This window comes from Ostrea edulis, chromosome 9 (assembly GCF_947568905.1).
Source record: "Ostrea edulis chromosome 9, xbOstEdul1.1, whole genome shotgun sequence".
NCBI lineage: Eukaryota > Metazoa > Mollusca > Bivalvia > Ostreida > Ostreidae > Ostrea > Ostrea edulis.
The window spans coordinates 7,633,731-7,649,292 of NC_079172.1; the positions used below are offsets into that span (position 1 = coordinate 7,633,731).

At 34.3% G+C, this 15,562-nt stretch overlaps 1 protein-coding gene across 5 annotated transcripts; it reads left to right on the plus strand.

The window, feature by feature from the left end:
• Positions 1-328: 328 nt before the first annotated feature.
• On the plus strand, positions 329-12,056 carry LOC125658354 (steroid 17-alpha-hydroxylase/17,20 lyase-like). 5 transcript variants are annotated; one of them, XM_048889595.2, is made up of 12 exons: positions 330-480; positions 628-787; positions 3,264-3,436; positions 6,029-6,106; positions 7,214-7,312; positions 7,416-7,509; positions 7,877-8,032; positions 8,329-8,540; positions 9,107-9,235; positions 10,613-10,717; positions 10,827-10,958; positions 11,295-12,056. In XM_048889595.2, the coding sequence occupies exons 3-12, from the start codon at positions 3,298-3,300 to the stop codon at positions 11,645-11,647; spliced, it is 1,497 nt and encodes a 498-aa protein (XP_048745552.1). In that variant the 5' UTR covers positions 330-480; positions 628-787; positions 3,264-3,297; the 3' UTR covers positions 11,648-12,056. The 5 variants fall into 5 exon arrangements, with proteins under 5 accessions (XP_056004402.1, XP_048745552.1, XP_056004399.1 ...); XM_056148424.1 differs by having other exon boundaries at positions 628-721; positions 3,262-3,436; XM_056148425.1 differs by having other exon boundaries at positions 631-787.
• Positions 12,057-15,562: the final 3,506 nt, after the last annotated feature.

The following is a 15,562-nucleotide window of genomic DNA, read 5'->3' on the forward strand; positions in this document are numbered from 1 at the left end:
CTTTCTATTTGACGTATGCGTATATATACACCCACACCCACACTCATCCATCCATCCATCCATTTATCTATCTATCTATCTATCTATCTATCTATCTGTCTGTCTGTCTCTCTCTCTCTCTCTCTCTCTCTCTCTCTCTCTCTCTCTCTCTCTCTCTCTCTCTATTTTTATGCTTTCTATGCTGATGTATATCTCCCGTCTATATATCTTCATTGTTATTGATCAGTGAATTATGCATACGTCAGCACAGACAGCGTACTGGATTTTGAACTAACATCAGGCCAGAGTTCTAGATTTTCACATAAGGTATGCATGAAGTGCTATTTGAGTTTTTTGTACAGAATATAGATGGGGTCAGAGTTCTAGATTTTTATATTAGCGATGCGTGGTGTACTACCTTATTTGTTTACAGCAGACAATTTCATGTGCATGATGTGAAATCATAAGATCATAATTTGAAAGAGCTCATTGGAACGACAGGTAAGGACACACATATCTGTAATCGTTTAGTGATATTGATGAGTGAATTACGGACAAGTGTACTGGAATTTAATTTGTTGTCAGGTCAGAGTTCTAGATTTTCATATTACCCACGCATCGTGTGCTACTGTACTACTTTATTTACAGCAGATGAAACAAAACAGGCATCATGTGAACGATGTGAAATCATGACGTGTAATTGCAGGAGCATAGTTTAAAATAGCTCATAGGAACGACTGATAGATATATATAAAAGCTATGAATTTAGAATCCCATTCATATGTTTCAAACAGCAGAACCAGATAAAGTGAGTATGCTTAATATCAATATTATATATTAGTCCATGGATTGAAAAACCATATGTGGCATGTCAAACATTGCGCAACAGTATTCAGTATGCCTCTTATATATATTGTGTTGTCGTTCACGTGCAGGTTTAGTGATTCTGTTTACGATAGGTTAACTTTTCAAGCCAGGTATTTTCGATCTGACAGGTAATTCTGTTTACGATAGGTTAACTTTTCAAGCCAGGTATTTTCGATCTGACAGGTGTGGTGGATGTAAAACATGTATGTTGACCATTTTTAGCATTGTGGTAGAACGAACCTCAAGGTGTGATGACGGATCCGAGGTCGCATTAACTTTTATCCGTTAATTAACACCTGGTCAACAGTCTGAGTTTCTTTATTTCATTTGCCAAACAATTTGAAGAATTACCTTATCTTTGTCTTTTTTTTTTTTTTTTTTTTTTTTTTTTTTTTTTTTTTTTTTATCTGTGAATGATTATTTTACCCTGGTCTTGGAATTGATTGATATCTAAACACAAACAATAAAAATTGAAAAAAATTGCAACTTTATTTAAAAGGACCTACTCCAGTTCAATATATGAACACTAATTTTGACTACGAATAACTCCGTTTACCCGATCAAAATATCTATATCTTGATGAGGTAAACGGAGTTATCCGTAGTCAAAATTAGTGTCCACGGCGGGTGTGACCGGTCGACAGGGGATAACTCCTATCAGCAATACAAATAGAGAGTTGGGCAAACACGGATCCCTGGATACACCAGAGGTAGGATCAGGTGCCTAGGAGGATCAATTTTCAAGACTATTGCAGATACACATGCATGCATGTACCTGCAAAGAATAATTTTTTTTAGATACGTTTATTTCATTTGACAGTACATGTATATGCCGCGTACAGACCCAGGGATAATCTGAGAGACAGCGGTCTGGGGGCCGCCTGTATGTCTATTTGTCCTTGAGAGGATTCAGAGGGCGAGGCCTGGGATATCCCGTGATATAACGAAATCTGACATAAAACTAAGGGTACTAGTCGTTTTAGTACACTGGCGTAAGTGTAAACTGATTCTATAAAGTCACATATTGTACTTATGTTTACTAGTTTTAAAGATTCATAATCCGTAATGAAGTGCTATTTAATTTCATAACAGAAACTTTACTATTTTAAAGATCAAGGATTGTTTCACGAAAAGAATCTTAAAATCCCCTGACTCTGTTAACGTAAGAAATTGAGGTAGAAATACATCAGATCGACAAAAGAATATCTATCTTTTTAAAAACATTTCATAAACGCATGTTCACCTGAATTTGATCGATATACAAACCCGACATAATGATAGGAACAGGGACGTGATTAAACAGTGATTTGAATTGAGCAGAAGTCTTCCCACCAAACTTTGAAGTGTACAGACGTAATAGAAAAAGGGGCGCTCATGGAGGAGTACTTATAACGACCAGGCGATCAACAGTGAGCTCTGTTGCCCTAGTAGGAACGTGATGAATTCATCAAAGCAAAGATGAAACTTGGAAGGGGAAAGTCAGCACTAATATCTGCTGCCTACAGACCACCTAACAGGATTGATGAACAACATACGAGTAGCAAGGCCCTCACAAACGACATCACTACTGCTCGGTCAGACAAACATCAGCCTACTTCTTACTGGGTGGATATTTCAATCTCAAGGAGGAGTAAGCAAGATATTTCAGCTCTCTTTGGATTCAGGGCCAATACCAGATGACTAGTGATCTGTCTCCATTGTTTCAATCTGGGAAACACCAGACCAATCTTCTTGATCTCCATCTTTTGCAATATAGTGGAACATAAAATACATATAGAGCCAAGTAATGGACCACTTTGACAACGGCTCAATCATCAGCGATCGTCAGCTTGGTTTTAGGGCACGACGATCGCGTGATACATAATTAGGTATCACCATAAACATCATGGCCCGTAGGGGTGTGGTTTAGAATAGGTCCTCAGTATCCCTTGCTTGTCGAAAGAGGGGGGGGGGGTTCCTTCGAATGAGATCGAAAACAACAACATGTAGGCCCCGTGTCACAGTAGTTGTGACACGATAAAGATCTCCCTGCTCAAAGGTTGTGAGCGCCGAACAAAGACCCAAATTTTGCAACTCTTCACCCGTAATGGTGATGTCTCCATATCATATGGAACGGGACGTTAAACAATATACAACCAACCAAACTAAATGTGATTAAATTCTCTATTGAATGGCTAGAATATGCATGCATTAATTGGTTCTGATCTCTCTTCTATCTGATATAAAACATCCAAGTACACAACAAGAACAAGAGCATGGTGTTACATCAATGTATGAATTGTACAAATTGTATGAAGTATATTGCTAAAACGGCATTATCATGTTAGTAATGATTTGCTCGTTTTTTAAAGTTTGGTTGTTTTTAATTACTCTATTTCATATGACTGCACATCAAAATAACAATTTTCTTTATTTCAGAAAGAGATACAGAGAGGGAAAACGTGGAATAATCATGATCGACGTATCTGTGAACATACAAACCGTTTTGGCGGGAGTTAGTATTGGTCTCGTGGTGTTATACGTCATCAAGCGAATGCGATATCGTCTGCCACCAGGACCATGGTGCTTACCACTAGTCGGGAATTATTCAGGTCATTTTAAAAAATCTTTGTAGAAGTTCTGATAGAAATTCATGAAAAAGACGATCACGGATAAATCTGCGAAATCTCATTTTGGACATTCCGTTAGTTCTTCAAAAAATCAAAATCTTGTATATGAATATTCTTATCACAGGGAAGTCTCGTATGATAGGCTAGCAAAATAAATTCGTCCGTGAGAAAACCCCTGAAAGAAAAGGGTTTTTTTTTTGGTTCAGGAATTGGGAAATTTCCTGTAAGAAATGTTATTTCTCGTAAGAAACATGGGGAAATTACAAAATGCGGAAGAAACATTTGAAATTCCTATGGGATCTGTCGAAAGTCAAGGATAACAAATTTATGAGATTGGTCACTGTTCGTTATCTTCACCTTTCATTCACAGTATTTTCTCTAGGAATTTGTAACATTTCTGTAATGTATTTGAAGAATTCCCATATCATATATTCAAAACTATTTTTGTCTCGGTTGAATTTCGAACTTTTCATGATGTCTATTACACTGTAAAATTTCCCAAAATGGTTAGATATTAGGTCAGGACCAGTGAGAATTTTCAGAATTTAAAGTAGGGGTCTAGTAGCGTGACGTCATTTCCGGATCGAACTCTGGTATTGGTTCACGTACTATTATTATCAAACGTATTTTTACATTTACCTGGATGTTTTTTAATTTAGAAAATGAATGCAATAACACTCAATCACTTATATTTGAGTAGACTATGGCTCCAATCGTCTTTCCATTTTTTGTCATCTAATTCACACATAAAACCAGAGGTACATATTTGTTTAATTGATATACAGGGGTATTACATGTTAAAATTATCTGTAAATTAAAAAAAATTCATGATATGCGATAATGCACTTGTGGAATTAAATAAAACAATTCTGCACTTGTTATATATTTGTTATCTTGTTATATATTTGTTATCTTCTATTATGTGAAAATCATCTTCAAAATGGCTATTTTGGCCAAAAAATGTAAATATAAATTGAGATGCTGTGAAAATATTATGCTGAGAAAGGGCAGATTTTTTAAATGTATTTTAACAAGCATTCATACATGAACATAATATGTGAGTTTGAATGAAAAATCACAAGTCAAATTTTTAAAATATTCATATTAGTGGTGTTGCAGTGCCGTATTTTTGACTGCCGAGGGCCTGTATTGAATTCAATTTTGTACCACCATTATTAAAAAACATGAAACTGTGTTAAAATTTCACTTTTAATTATTTAGTTAAACATATTTATTTCATATTTGAGGAAAAAAATTGCAGCATCATACCTCAAACAAAATTTTATGGACATATTCTAGGACTTCTTCAATGAATTCTGATATTGCCGTTTGACAAATGGGGGTACACGTAATAAAAATACCATAATTTACTCATTATACTGACAACCCCCCATTTTTTTGTTTTTATCATACCCTCAAATGAACAATCTAAGTATTTAAACTCAAATTTTTGAGAAATCACATGTAGGTCCAGGACTAGGGACCTACCTTAATCTCCAGGATGATATGCTAAATTTGATATCATAATGAATTCGGTCCATGACTGTATTTTGTATTACATTTGAGCATTTTATTACAAAAAGGTCAGGACCAGTGAAAATGTTCGGAATTTAATCTCCAGGGTGATATTCTAAATTTGATATCATAATGAATTCGGTCCGTAACTGTATTTTGTATTACATTTGAGCATTTTATTACAAAAATATGGTGATTTTAAGCAATTTCTTAAATTTCATGAAGTTTGGGGCAATAGATCTCAGATACAACAGGCAAACATTCTAAAATAATAATAATAATAAAAAAATAATAAAAAAATACAGATATCACCTTCATAACTATCATACAAGGACTATCTTTTATGCAGAAAATAATTTGTCGACACTTTGATTTTGACCATTTCACAGGGCCGATTTTAACTCTTCGTGGGATTTGAATGATATAATAAAACAAATAAATAATAATAATACCATATTTATATAGCACCCTTTTCATACACTATGTACGCTCAAAGGTGCTTTACAATAAATATATACCTTACAAGGGAATGTTATACACATAATACATAGAAAATAAATAAAACATTAAAAGCTGTACCTATCCTCATTGTACATATAAAACATGAAAACACAAGATACCATAAATATGCTAGATAAGAATAAACATCAGTTTCAGGGCGTATTAAAATAATAATGAAATACACACACGCACACACACCATATAATGTCTCAGGTATAATACATTAAAACATACAATTCCCTTTTTTTTAAAAAAAGAATTCCTCTTTGTCCATAATGAGTTTTAGCAAAGGATGACAACAGCATTTAATTGTTTGTCATCAATCTGTGTAACCCTGTAGTTTTATTAAATTTCGTATAGAAGATCAAATAATTCAATCCAATTTCACTGATACGGTTAAACTGGATCTCTCTTAGTGAAGATTTGAAATAAAGAAAGAAATTGTAATAAACTATTTTAGCATGAAACTGTAATCCCGTAATAGAAATGTAATATTTAGATGGAATGACATGTAATTGAGATAATTGTATGAAATTATCACCTTCGTTTTCTTTTCAGTGTATAGCTCGTTTGAAATCCATAGGAAAATGAGGGAGCTCTCCAAGAAATATGGTCCAGTAATAAGCCTGTCTGTTGGTTAGTTTGGAAGTATTTCCTCAAGTATATCATATACCTATCAATAATATGCTGAAAGTTGAAGATAACGAACAGAGATCAATCTCAATTTCTATAAGAAATACAAAATAGAGAGTTGAGCAAACATGAACCCCTGGATATACTAGAGGTGGGGTCAGTTGTATAGGGGGAGTAAGCATCCTCTGTCGACCGATCACACCCGCCGTGAGGCCTATATCTTGATCAGGTAAACGAATTTATCCCTAGTTAAAATCAGTGTGCCAAGAACTAATGCTTACTCCCCTAGGCACCTGATCCCACCTCTGTTGTGTCCATGGGTCCGAGTGATGAGATTGATCAAAGTTTATTTTCACCTTTCTGTCGAACACCTTGGTACTGCCAAATCCATAGAGACATTGAAGACAGGACCTAAGGCTACTATGGATTATATGCAATCGTCGCCGGTTTTACCATTTTTTCATTGTTTAAACCAATGAGATTCCTAATACATGGCAAATGAAAGGTATGCAATACATGTACAAATAAAAAAAATTATACTCAACACAAATAGATGCATTAAAAACTATATAACGTCGAGAGTTTGTATCTCGAATCAAATACTTCACCATGTATCGTTTCACCACTATACTTGCTTACCTTCAAGTATAATATAAGTAACATGGAACATGAAATTCAATATAAAACAAAGCATTTGGTAAGGAAATATGTAACATCGATAACCAAGTGCATTTAAACAAGATGCTAAACTACATTATTGATTCATTTAAAAAAATATGTGTGATGTAGTAAGAAAACTTTTTCATTACTGGTTATATACTATGCCGTTTCGTGGTGTGCGTTTTGATTACGGTTGTTATTATTATGATATTTCTTTGTACAGTTTGCACATTAAAGGCCGAGAACAGTAGTTATCCAAATTGGTTTCAACATTAATTGATGTATTGATGTATCCAACCTGTCATATCTGTTCTTATCTAACTTTCTTTGTCATTTTGAAATGAAAATGGGAAATGATATCACACACACACACACACACACACACACACACACACACAGAAAATTATATTTCTTAGGTAATTCTTTAACATTTTAAAAATCAAAATGTAGGTACCCAAACATGGATCATTTTAAATAATATCGATGTGGTACTGGAGGCAATGGTGAAAAAGAAGGCAGACTTTGCTGGAAGACCAAAATTCGCATCTGGTAAATAGAATTGTTGCATTTTTGTTGAGGTGATGATATGAAGCTCTTCAATGTATGATAATAAAAACATTTTTACTGTGACATATTTTGATTGATTATCCAGGTGATTTGTTTTCGGAGGGAGGAAAAGACATTGCACTTAGTACTTACTCACCAACTTGGAAATTTCACAGAAAAATAGCAGGCAAAGCACTAAGGTACTGCAGCATAACATTGGTAATTTGATTTTCAGAAAACGAAAGAATTGTAAAACCAATCTGCTGATTTTTATGTGCTCTATCAAACGATATTAAACAATTGATGTAAAAAGTAAGGAAAAAACCCACAAAGACAATTTGTTATCTAATTTAGGTAATTGAGACATGTTAATGATGAGAGGAAAGCAACTTCATTTGCATGCAGTTTGTTCAAAATACTCAGTACTTAATTAAATACGAAACATATATTTGCTAGTATATAATCTATCTCAGACGGTAAATGGACAAACGTGTTAAGGTCTGTGGGACAAGTGAAACATTACGGACAAGTACTCGTATGCGTTCTTTAGTTTCATTTACGTTTTAGGCATTACTTACAAGGGGATCTACTTGAACACATGATACAAGACAACATGAACAAATTTCTGGATAAAATGGCACAGGAGAAAGATCCGTTCTGTGCAAAAGATTATATCAATCTGATGATATTCCATCAACTTTACACCATTTGTTTTGGTGAGAAGTACGTATAGTATTCTTTGTAGTTTCTTATTCACGATATGGTAAACAATGAAAGAGAAATGTCAGACAGTAATTGATAAAAAGATATTGTAATACATTGTATTACATAGTGTTGTTTTGACCTCATGACCAATCAAATGTTGCACTGCATTTATTTATCATCGAAGAGTATAACATTAGAATTAAACAATATTGTACTATTGAAATCATCTATAGTTTTTTTGAGTCCTTAATTCAAGTTTCACACATACCCTCTCTTTCCAATCAATTGTATATCAATGACTTAACCCTAACTAGGAGGGCAGTAGATGACCCGGAAGTGAAAGCATATCTGCAATTAGATGAAGAGTTGAATGATGGTTTAGGAACCGGAGTGCTAGAGGATGTGTTTCCATACTTTAAGGATATATACCCAACAGCAAAATGGAAGAAGCTGAAGAGCAATGTAAACGAAAGTTTAACTTTACTCCGGACCAAATTCAAACAACATGTGGATACTCTCGAACCAGGTTAGAGTCTTTTAAATATTTGACGTCATCTTCTGAATACTTTCGAACCAGGTTAGAGTCTTTTAGATATTTGACGTCATCTTCTGAATACTTTCGAAGCAGGTTAGAGTCTTTTAGATATATGACGTCATCTTCTGAATACTTTCGAACCAGGTTAGAGTCTTTTAGATATTTGATGTCATCTTCTGAATACTTTCGAACCAGGTTAGAGTCTTTTAGATATTTGACGTCATCTTCTGAATACTTTCGAACCAGGTTAGAGTCTTTTAGATATTTGACGTCATCTTCTGAATACTTTCGAACCAGGTTAGAGTCTTTCAAATATTTGACGTCATCTTCTGAATACTTTTTGGATGAAGAGCATTTCTAGAAGATAAAAGTATGGTATTGTCCTTGGCATCAAGGAAAACAATAGACAGATGTCTCGTTTAGAAGGACATTTTTAGATTACTCGTTATACATATTAGGATGGTTGGTTGGATATTCTTTAACATCCCACTCGAGAATTTTTCATTCATATGAAGATTCTATATTTAGGGATATTGACTTATGTACATCTTTTGTAGGTATAAACAGGGACTTCACAGACAGTTTACTGATCGCCAGACAGGAAGCGGAAAACGAGGGGGATGAAGCGGCTCTGGAGAAATTGGACGATGCACACTTAATTCAGACCATATCGGACATATTTTTCGGTATGAGACAGTCATTTCTTCGCATAGTAATTCTGACGTATTTTTGTCATAAATACATATAGAAATCACTTGTACGTGATGTAAAAATTAAAATCATTATCTTCAAAACAAGCACAACAGATAGAAAAGTTAAGATTGTTCATTTTCATATCACAACTTTTTTGGTGACATGTAGTTTGTAAGATGCACGTTTACACATAGGTATAATGATATGGGTGATGAATGGTGAATGGATCCAAGGGTGTAGCTAAAGAGGGAGACACCTCCCGACTTTGAAAGTGGAAAGAGAAGCGTTGTTATGCCCTACTTACTCTGTAAATAGAAATGATGTAGTTGTGTTACTCTTTAACAATAAAAATTACGTGGTCACCTGCGTCTAGGACACTCTTAGCCAGTGCGAATTTTTCTTTATTTCCGATCTTCTTTTGTTTTGCATAGGTCTTATTCCTCCATTATGTATATTATCTGTTCATCGTATGTAATTTTTAAACACTTAGAAAAAACATAGACATCTCTTTTGTGATGTCATGAATTGAACAGGGTATCTTGCTATGCTATTTAATTAGGACAATGAGGAAAAAATGTTTTGATATCAAAAGACCAATTTTTTAATAACAGATTCACAGCCAAATTATCGAATTTTGTCTTCATAACAATGAGTTATATTCCATTTATTTCTTGCTGAAGAAATTCACGAAATCATGATACATAGGTAAATTAGAGTAATTCAATTAATTAAGGTGTATTGTTAAATTCAGCTAATTATCATGAATAGTTTAAAAGTAGTTATGCTAAATAAATACATGTACAATTAATATGATAAAGAGAAGAGAAGAACGGATGTTTTGAAACGCTCTATATTTGGAATCCATTATTTATAAAAGCCTTTTAAAATTGAATGGGCGACAGACCTAGTAAGTCGTTAAAACAGGTAGTGGCAGTTCCATCGCCAAACACTTGGCATCAGGTGTGAATGTCACGGGTCCTCGGAGATGACCTTAAAAACGGATGTCCAATGTCACAGTAGGTGTGACACACTAAGGAACCCTCACTGCTCAATGGCCATAAGCGCCGAGCATAGGCCCAAATTTGAAGCCCTTCACCGATCTTGGTGACGTCTCAATATGAGTGAAAAATTCTCGAGCGAGACGTTAACCAAGATACAATCAATCAATCAATCTTGGAGTTCTTAGCTCACACGAGGTGAAAGCTCAAGTTAGCTATTCTGATCACTTTTTGTCCGGCGTCTGTCTGTTCCATATTTGTTGTACGGTATCTATAGAAGAACCCTCTAAAATTGAATGCATTATATAGGGTTTGTTACCTTTCGATTAGCTTTACAACATTATGTATATTGTACGAATAATCTCTGTGTAGCTGGAGTGGACACCACCAGAATGACCATGGACTGGTTTGTATACTTCATGACCAAGCATCCGGAAATCCAGTCCAAATGCCAGGAGGAAATTGACAGAGTTGTTGGTAAGAATGAAAATGCTTACTTTTAGATAGCGTGTTGTGTTTTGATGTACTGCGTAAATCTTTGTAACTAACTCACTAAGATATACATTTGTATACGAATCTTTATTAGGTTCTGGTATTCCGTCAATGAAGAACAGGAACAATTTCGACTTTTTAGAGGCGTGTCTATTCGAGACTATGAGACTGGCGAATGTCACGGGACTAGGTGTCCCGCACATGACTATCTGTGATTCTCAAGTTGGTAAGTGGTATTTCATAAAGCGTTTTGATGGATGTACTGTATATTACATGTAATTTCTATTTCCGCGATCTTGCCTTGTCCGTGTCTTTATTGGCGAAAGATAGGTTGAGCGAGTGCTTCAATTTTAAAATATGTAAAGTACGAAATGATTCAGGACCGCTTGAATAGGCAACCAAACGAAAAACGTAGAAATAAATATCACTCGAATGTAACGTAGCATATGTATATAGATTAATTGTGAATTACATGAGACCCTACATCGTCTTTTAAAGATGGTGTAATTAAGATTAAGTAACTTGTTCATAGATATTCATTATTCTGATTGTATCTTAATAGGTGGATACGACATTCCTAAAGGGACTACCGTTATGATAAACCACTGGGCACTTCATCACGACCCCAAGTATTGGAAAGATCATGAGAGTTTCGATCCGAATCGATACCTTGATGAAAATGGAAAATTGAAACCAGCAAAACCAGAAAGCTGGCTTCCCTTCTCAGCAGGCCGCCGAGTTTGTTTGGGCGAAACTGTCGCCAAACCGGAAATGCTGTTGATGTGTGCAAATCTTCTGAAACGATTTGAAATTCGTCTTCCGGATGGCATCAAAGCAAACCCCGAGTACAGAATGATGGGATTTGGTGTAGAACTTCCGTCTGAGTATAAGATCGTCGTAACAGAGAGAGAGTGAAGATTTGAAAGAACGACAACATCATCCGTCATTGAATGTAGTAACATGAAAAGTCACGTGTTCTAAACACAGTGACAGTAGACATCGGGCTGTCACAATGGGATCTCGTGTGATAACTATTGTTCAAATCGTGAATTGATTTTGAGGTTGTGTAGAAACATTGAATTAAATGATATGGCTATGTGTTTGGATACCGTGAATCTCAATTACGATTGCATTCAATTATTTTGACACTAAAGATCACTACATCTGCTATTAGTCATAGTCATGAGTAAATCTGATACATGTAGTACAAGGTTATTACACACTTAAAACCTATACAATATTTCTTGTACATAAAGAGTCTTCATGATTGTATATAAGGATATTCTTTTTGTAGAATACTTTTCAATTAAATTGCTTAAATTAATGTAATGTTTTTCTGGAATAATTAGTATTGTCTTAAATGGGCAATCATAGTTTAATTGTAATACATTTTAGATTCGTGGTAAATACTTCTGCCACCTTATTCACTCCTTCGTTGCTAACAATTACATGTACGATTTTTGCCAATATTTATGATCCGATGCATGTATGTATGGCACGCCAAATTCACAAAAATGAGCTAAACATAGTTTCACAGTTGATAAACTAGGTTTATCGACTGTAAACTATAGTTTACGGACCGTAAACTATAGTTAACGACGTTAATCTATATTTCATATCTGTAAACCATAGTTAACAGATAATCTATGTTTCACAAGCGTAAACTATAATTAACAATGAAAACAATCATTAGCGATTGCAAAACATAGTTTATCTGATAAATACGGTTTCACGATTGTAAACTACGGTTTACAAATCTAAACTATTATTAACGAATGTAAATGATAGTTTACGGTTTGTAAGATATAGTATATAGTCATTTGATGCGCCGAATTCACAAAAAAGTGATAAACACAGTTTTGTAAGATATAGTTTATAGTCATTTAATGCGCCGAATTCACAAAACAGTGATAAACACAGTTTTCTTTAATATAGTTTATGAGTAAAAATGGCAGTTAGCTATAGTTCACGATAAAAAACTATAATTAACGAATGTTAAACATAGTTTTTCTGATAAATATAGTATCACAATTTGTGAAACTAGGATTAACAATTGTGAACTATCGTTAAGGAATGTAAATTATAGTTTACAAATGTGAATCTCTATTTATCAGCAAAACCTATTGTTAACGTTTATTTAAAGACAGATAAACTTGGATTAGCATTTGTAAACTATAGTTTACAACCGTTGAATATAGTTTTACGGATGAAAACTATAGTTAACTATAACTATAACTATAACGAATCGTTAACTATAGTTTACGGTCCGTAAACTATAGTTTACAGTCGATAAACCTAGTTTATCTACTGTGAAACTGTTTAGCTCATTTTTGTGAATTTGGCGTGCCATAAATATGCATTTAGAAAATCACTTATGAGTATTCATTTCATATCCCATATTCACTCTCAGCACATATATATTGTGTATTTACTATACATGTACGTATTGGATGTCTCATGCAGTTCTGAATGAAAAATAAATGTCAGACATTTTGAAACCTGAAGATTATCGGATATTTTTCTTTCATACAAAACTGTATGATGGATGTATCGTACTTAAAACATTGTCCTTTATATTTCATTTGTTAATTTATCGATTTACCTGAGGCAATCTAAGGGATATCAGTATTAAGATGTTCTTATATTACAATCAATATCAGACTGCTCACTAATATCGGAAGGTAAATTATTAGATTGAACGAACAGAGGAATTACGTCACAGCAATCTGATTAAAACCAGATCTTTGATTCGCTCCGATATTCTGATGCAAAGATCTGAGGACATCCTCTTTACAGGGTAACGTCAGCAATCACTTTGATAATCTAAGGTCATCCATTTAAATACTTCTATAAGAACTAATCAAACCTATTCTTATATGTTCAATTCAGCATTTACGGTTCCTTCGGAAGTCATTATCCGGAATACTTTGGGATTCACGATTTGCCAGCGACGATTTAATTGGTTTATCTAAAGTTCATTCTGTTGAAAGGTGAAGATATCGAACTGTGATCAATCTCATAACTCCTATAAGGAATGCAAAATAGAGGGTTGGGAAAATACGGACCCCTGGGCATACCAGAGGTGGGATTAGGTGTTTAGGAGGAGTAAGCATCCCCTGTCGAACAGTTACATCCGCTGTGAGTCCTATAATTTCCCATTTGCCTCGATCGGTTAAACGGAGCAATCAGTAGTAAAAAAAAAAGTGCGCCAAGAACGGCCTAATAATCAGTGTGAAACATGACCCAATATGACCATATAAAACTGAACGGGAGGTCTTCAGATCTTTGTATTAGCGACATCAAAATATCGGAGCAGATAAAAGATGTAGTTTTAATCAGATTGAAGTAATCTGTTTAGTGTACCATTTCTAGCGTAGTTAAACCGGACCTGATACACTATTTTAGATAATCCTGATTTAGCGTTTTCTTTCTCTCTATAATGAGGTTTTCTTTCTCTCTATAATGAGGTTTTCTTTCTCTCTATAATGATGAACAAATTGAGATTTTCAGTGTTTTCCTCATTTGTGTCGGGTTTTCGTGAATTTTGACCCCACCTTAAATAAATACTGTGAAAATTGTTCTTACGATTGAAACTTTTCAAAATATCAACAATAAAATATCTTAGGGACATGCCTGCATTGAAGGACTTCAAAGTCAAAATCGTTGATCAAATGGCTGTTTAGGCAAACTTTGAAGGTTAATATCAACATTGTAGATGATAAATTATAGGTTCGAAATGAAAGTATGAAAATTATTATATATGTACAACAGACAATAACCTTTAAAAACTTGGTGTAACAATGTTACTTTTCCCGGGAAATTGTTTTCTCACATTATCACCAGTGTGAGATAGACTTTACCCATGTGAGACAGCCATGTGAGATTTTTCTGTCTCACACTGCTGCGACGTCATTTGATTGTGACGTCATATATTTTCTATGATTTACGTTACACGGTGAAGATTTACGTTACACGGTGAAGCAAAAATATTTTGTATTGTTATCTTTAAATTTTAATGTATATAGCTTTCCGTTGGACAACCTTGGGTTTTTTAGTTTACACTTACAGTGTAAACCATTTTCGGGTATGCTCTTTCTGCCTATCTAATTAGTTTTTGCATCGAAGTTCAAATGAGGATTTTGATAATTTAGAATTTTCTCAAAGCTCCTAAATTTATGCACTAAACTGTAGGTAAAATGTGAGAAAAATAATCCTTCATTATTTACTCGTGTGGGATAGGGAAAGCCTCGTCCTAGACTGCGAATCTTGTCCCCTCGGTGGAATTTCCCTATCCCACACTCGTACTAATGAAGGATTCTATTAATCCCACATAGGTTTTTTTTTTGTTACACTGAATTGATCATTTACTGACAAATGTTATTAATGCAGTAAGCGAGTCTGTTTTCGTGAGACAATTCACTTTTCTGAAGTCAATACACAATCAATAGGTACCATCTGGTTTCGATACCTGAATGCAAGATGAACTCAAATCACTTATTTGGCTTGACAATGTCATTATATATCCAACATGCACTGCATTTCTGTTCTTCAGTATTGTAATTAAAACGATTAGAATGCTGGTCGATGGGAAAGAGTTGCCGTTAACATATCTCATCAATAAAATATTTAATTATGAAGCAGGTGTGGTAGATGCTGTGGCGTCTTAAATTGTTACGAGTTCATTTGGATATATCGAATCGACATGCATGTACGTGTATGAATGAAATCTAAATGTCGAGTTGAAGGCTAAAGCAAGATACTTTTTCTTCATAATAAATTCTGCCTCTTAAGAATATAAAAAAGAAAAGAAAAACCCAGCTAATAAAGAAG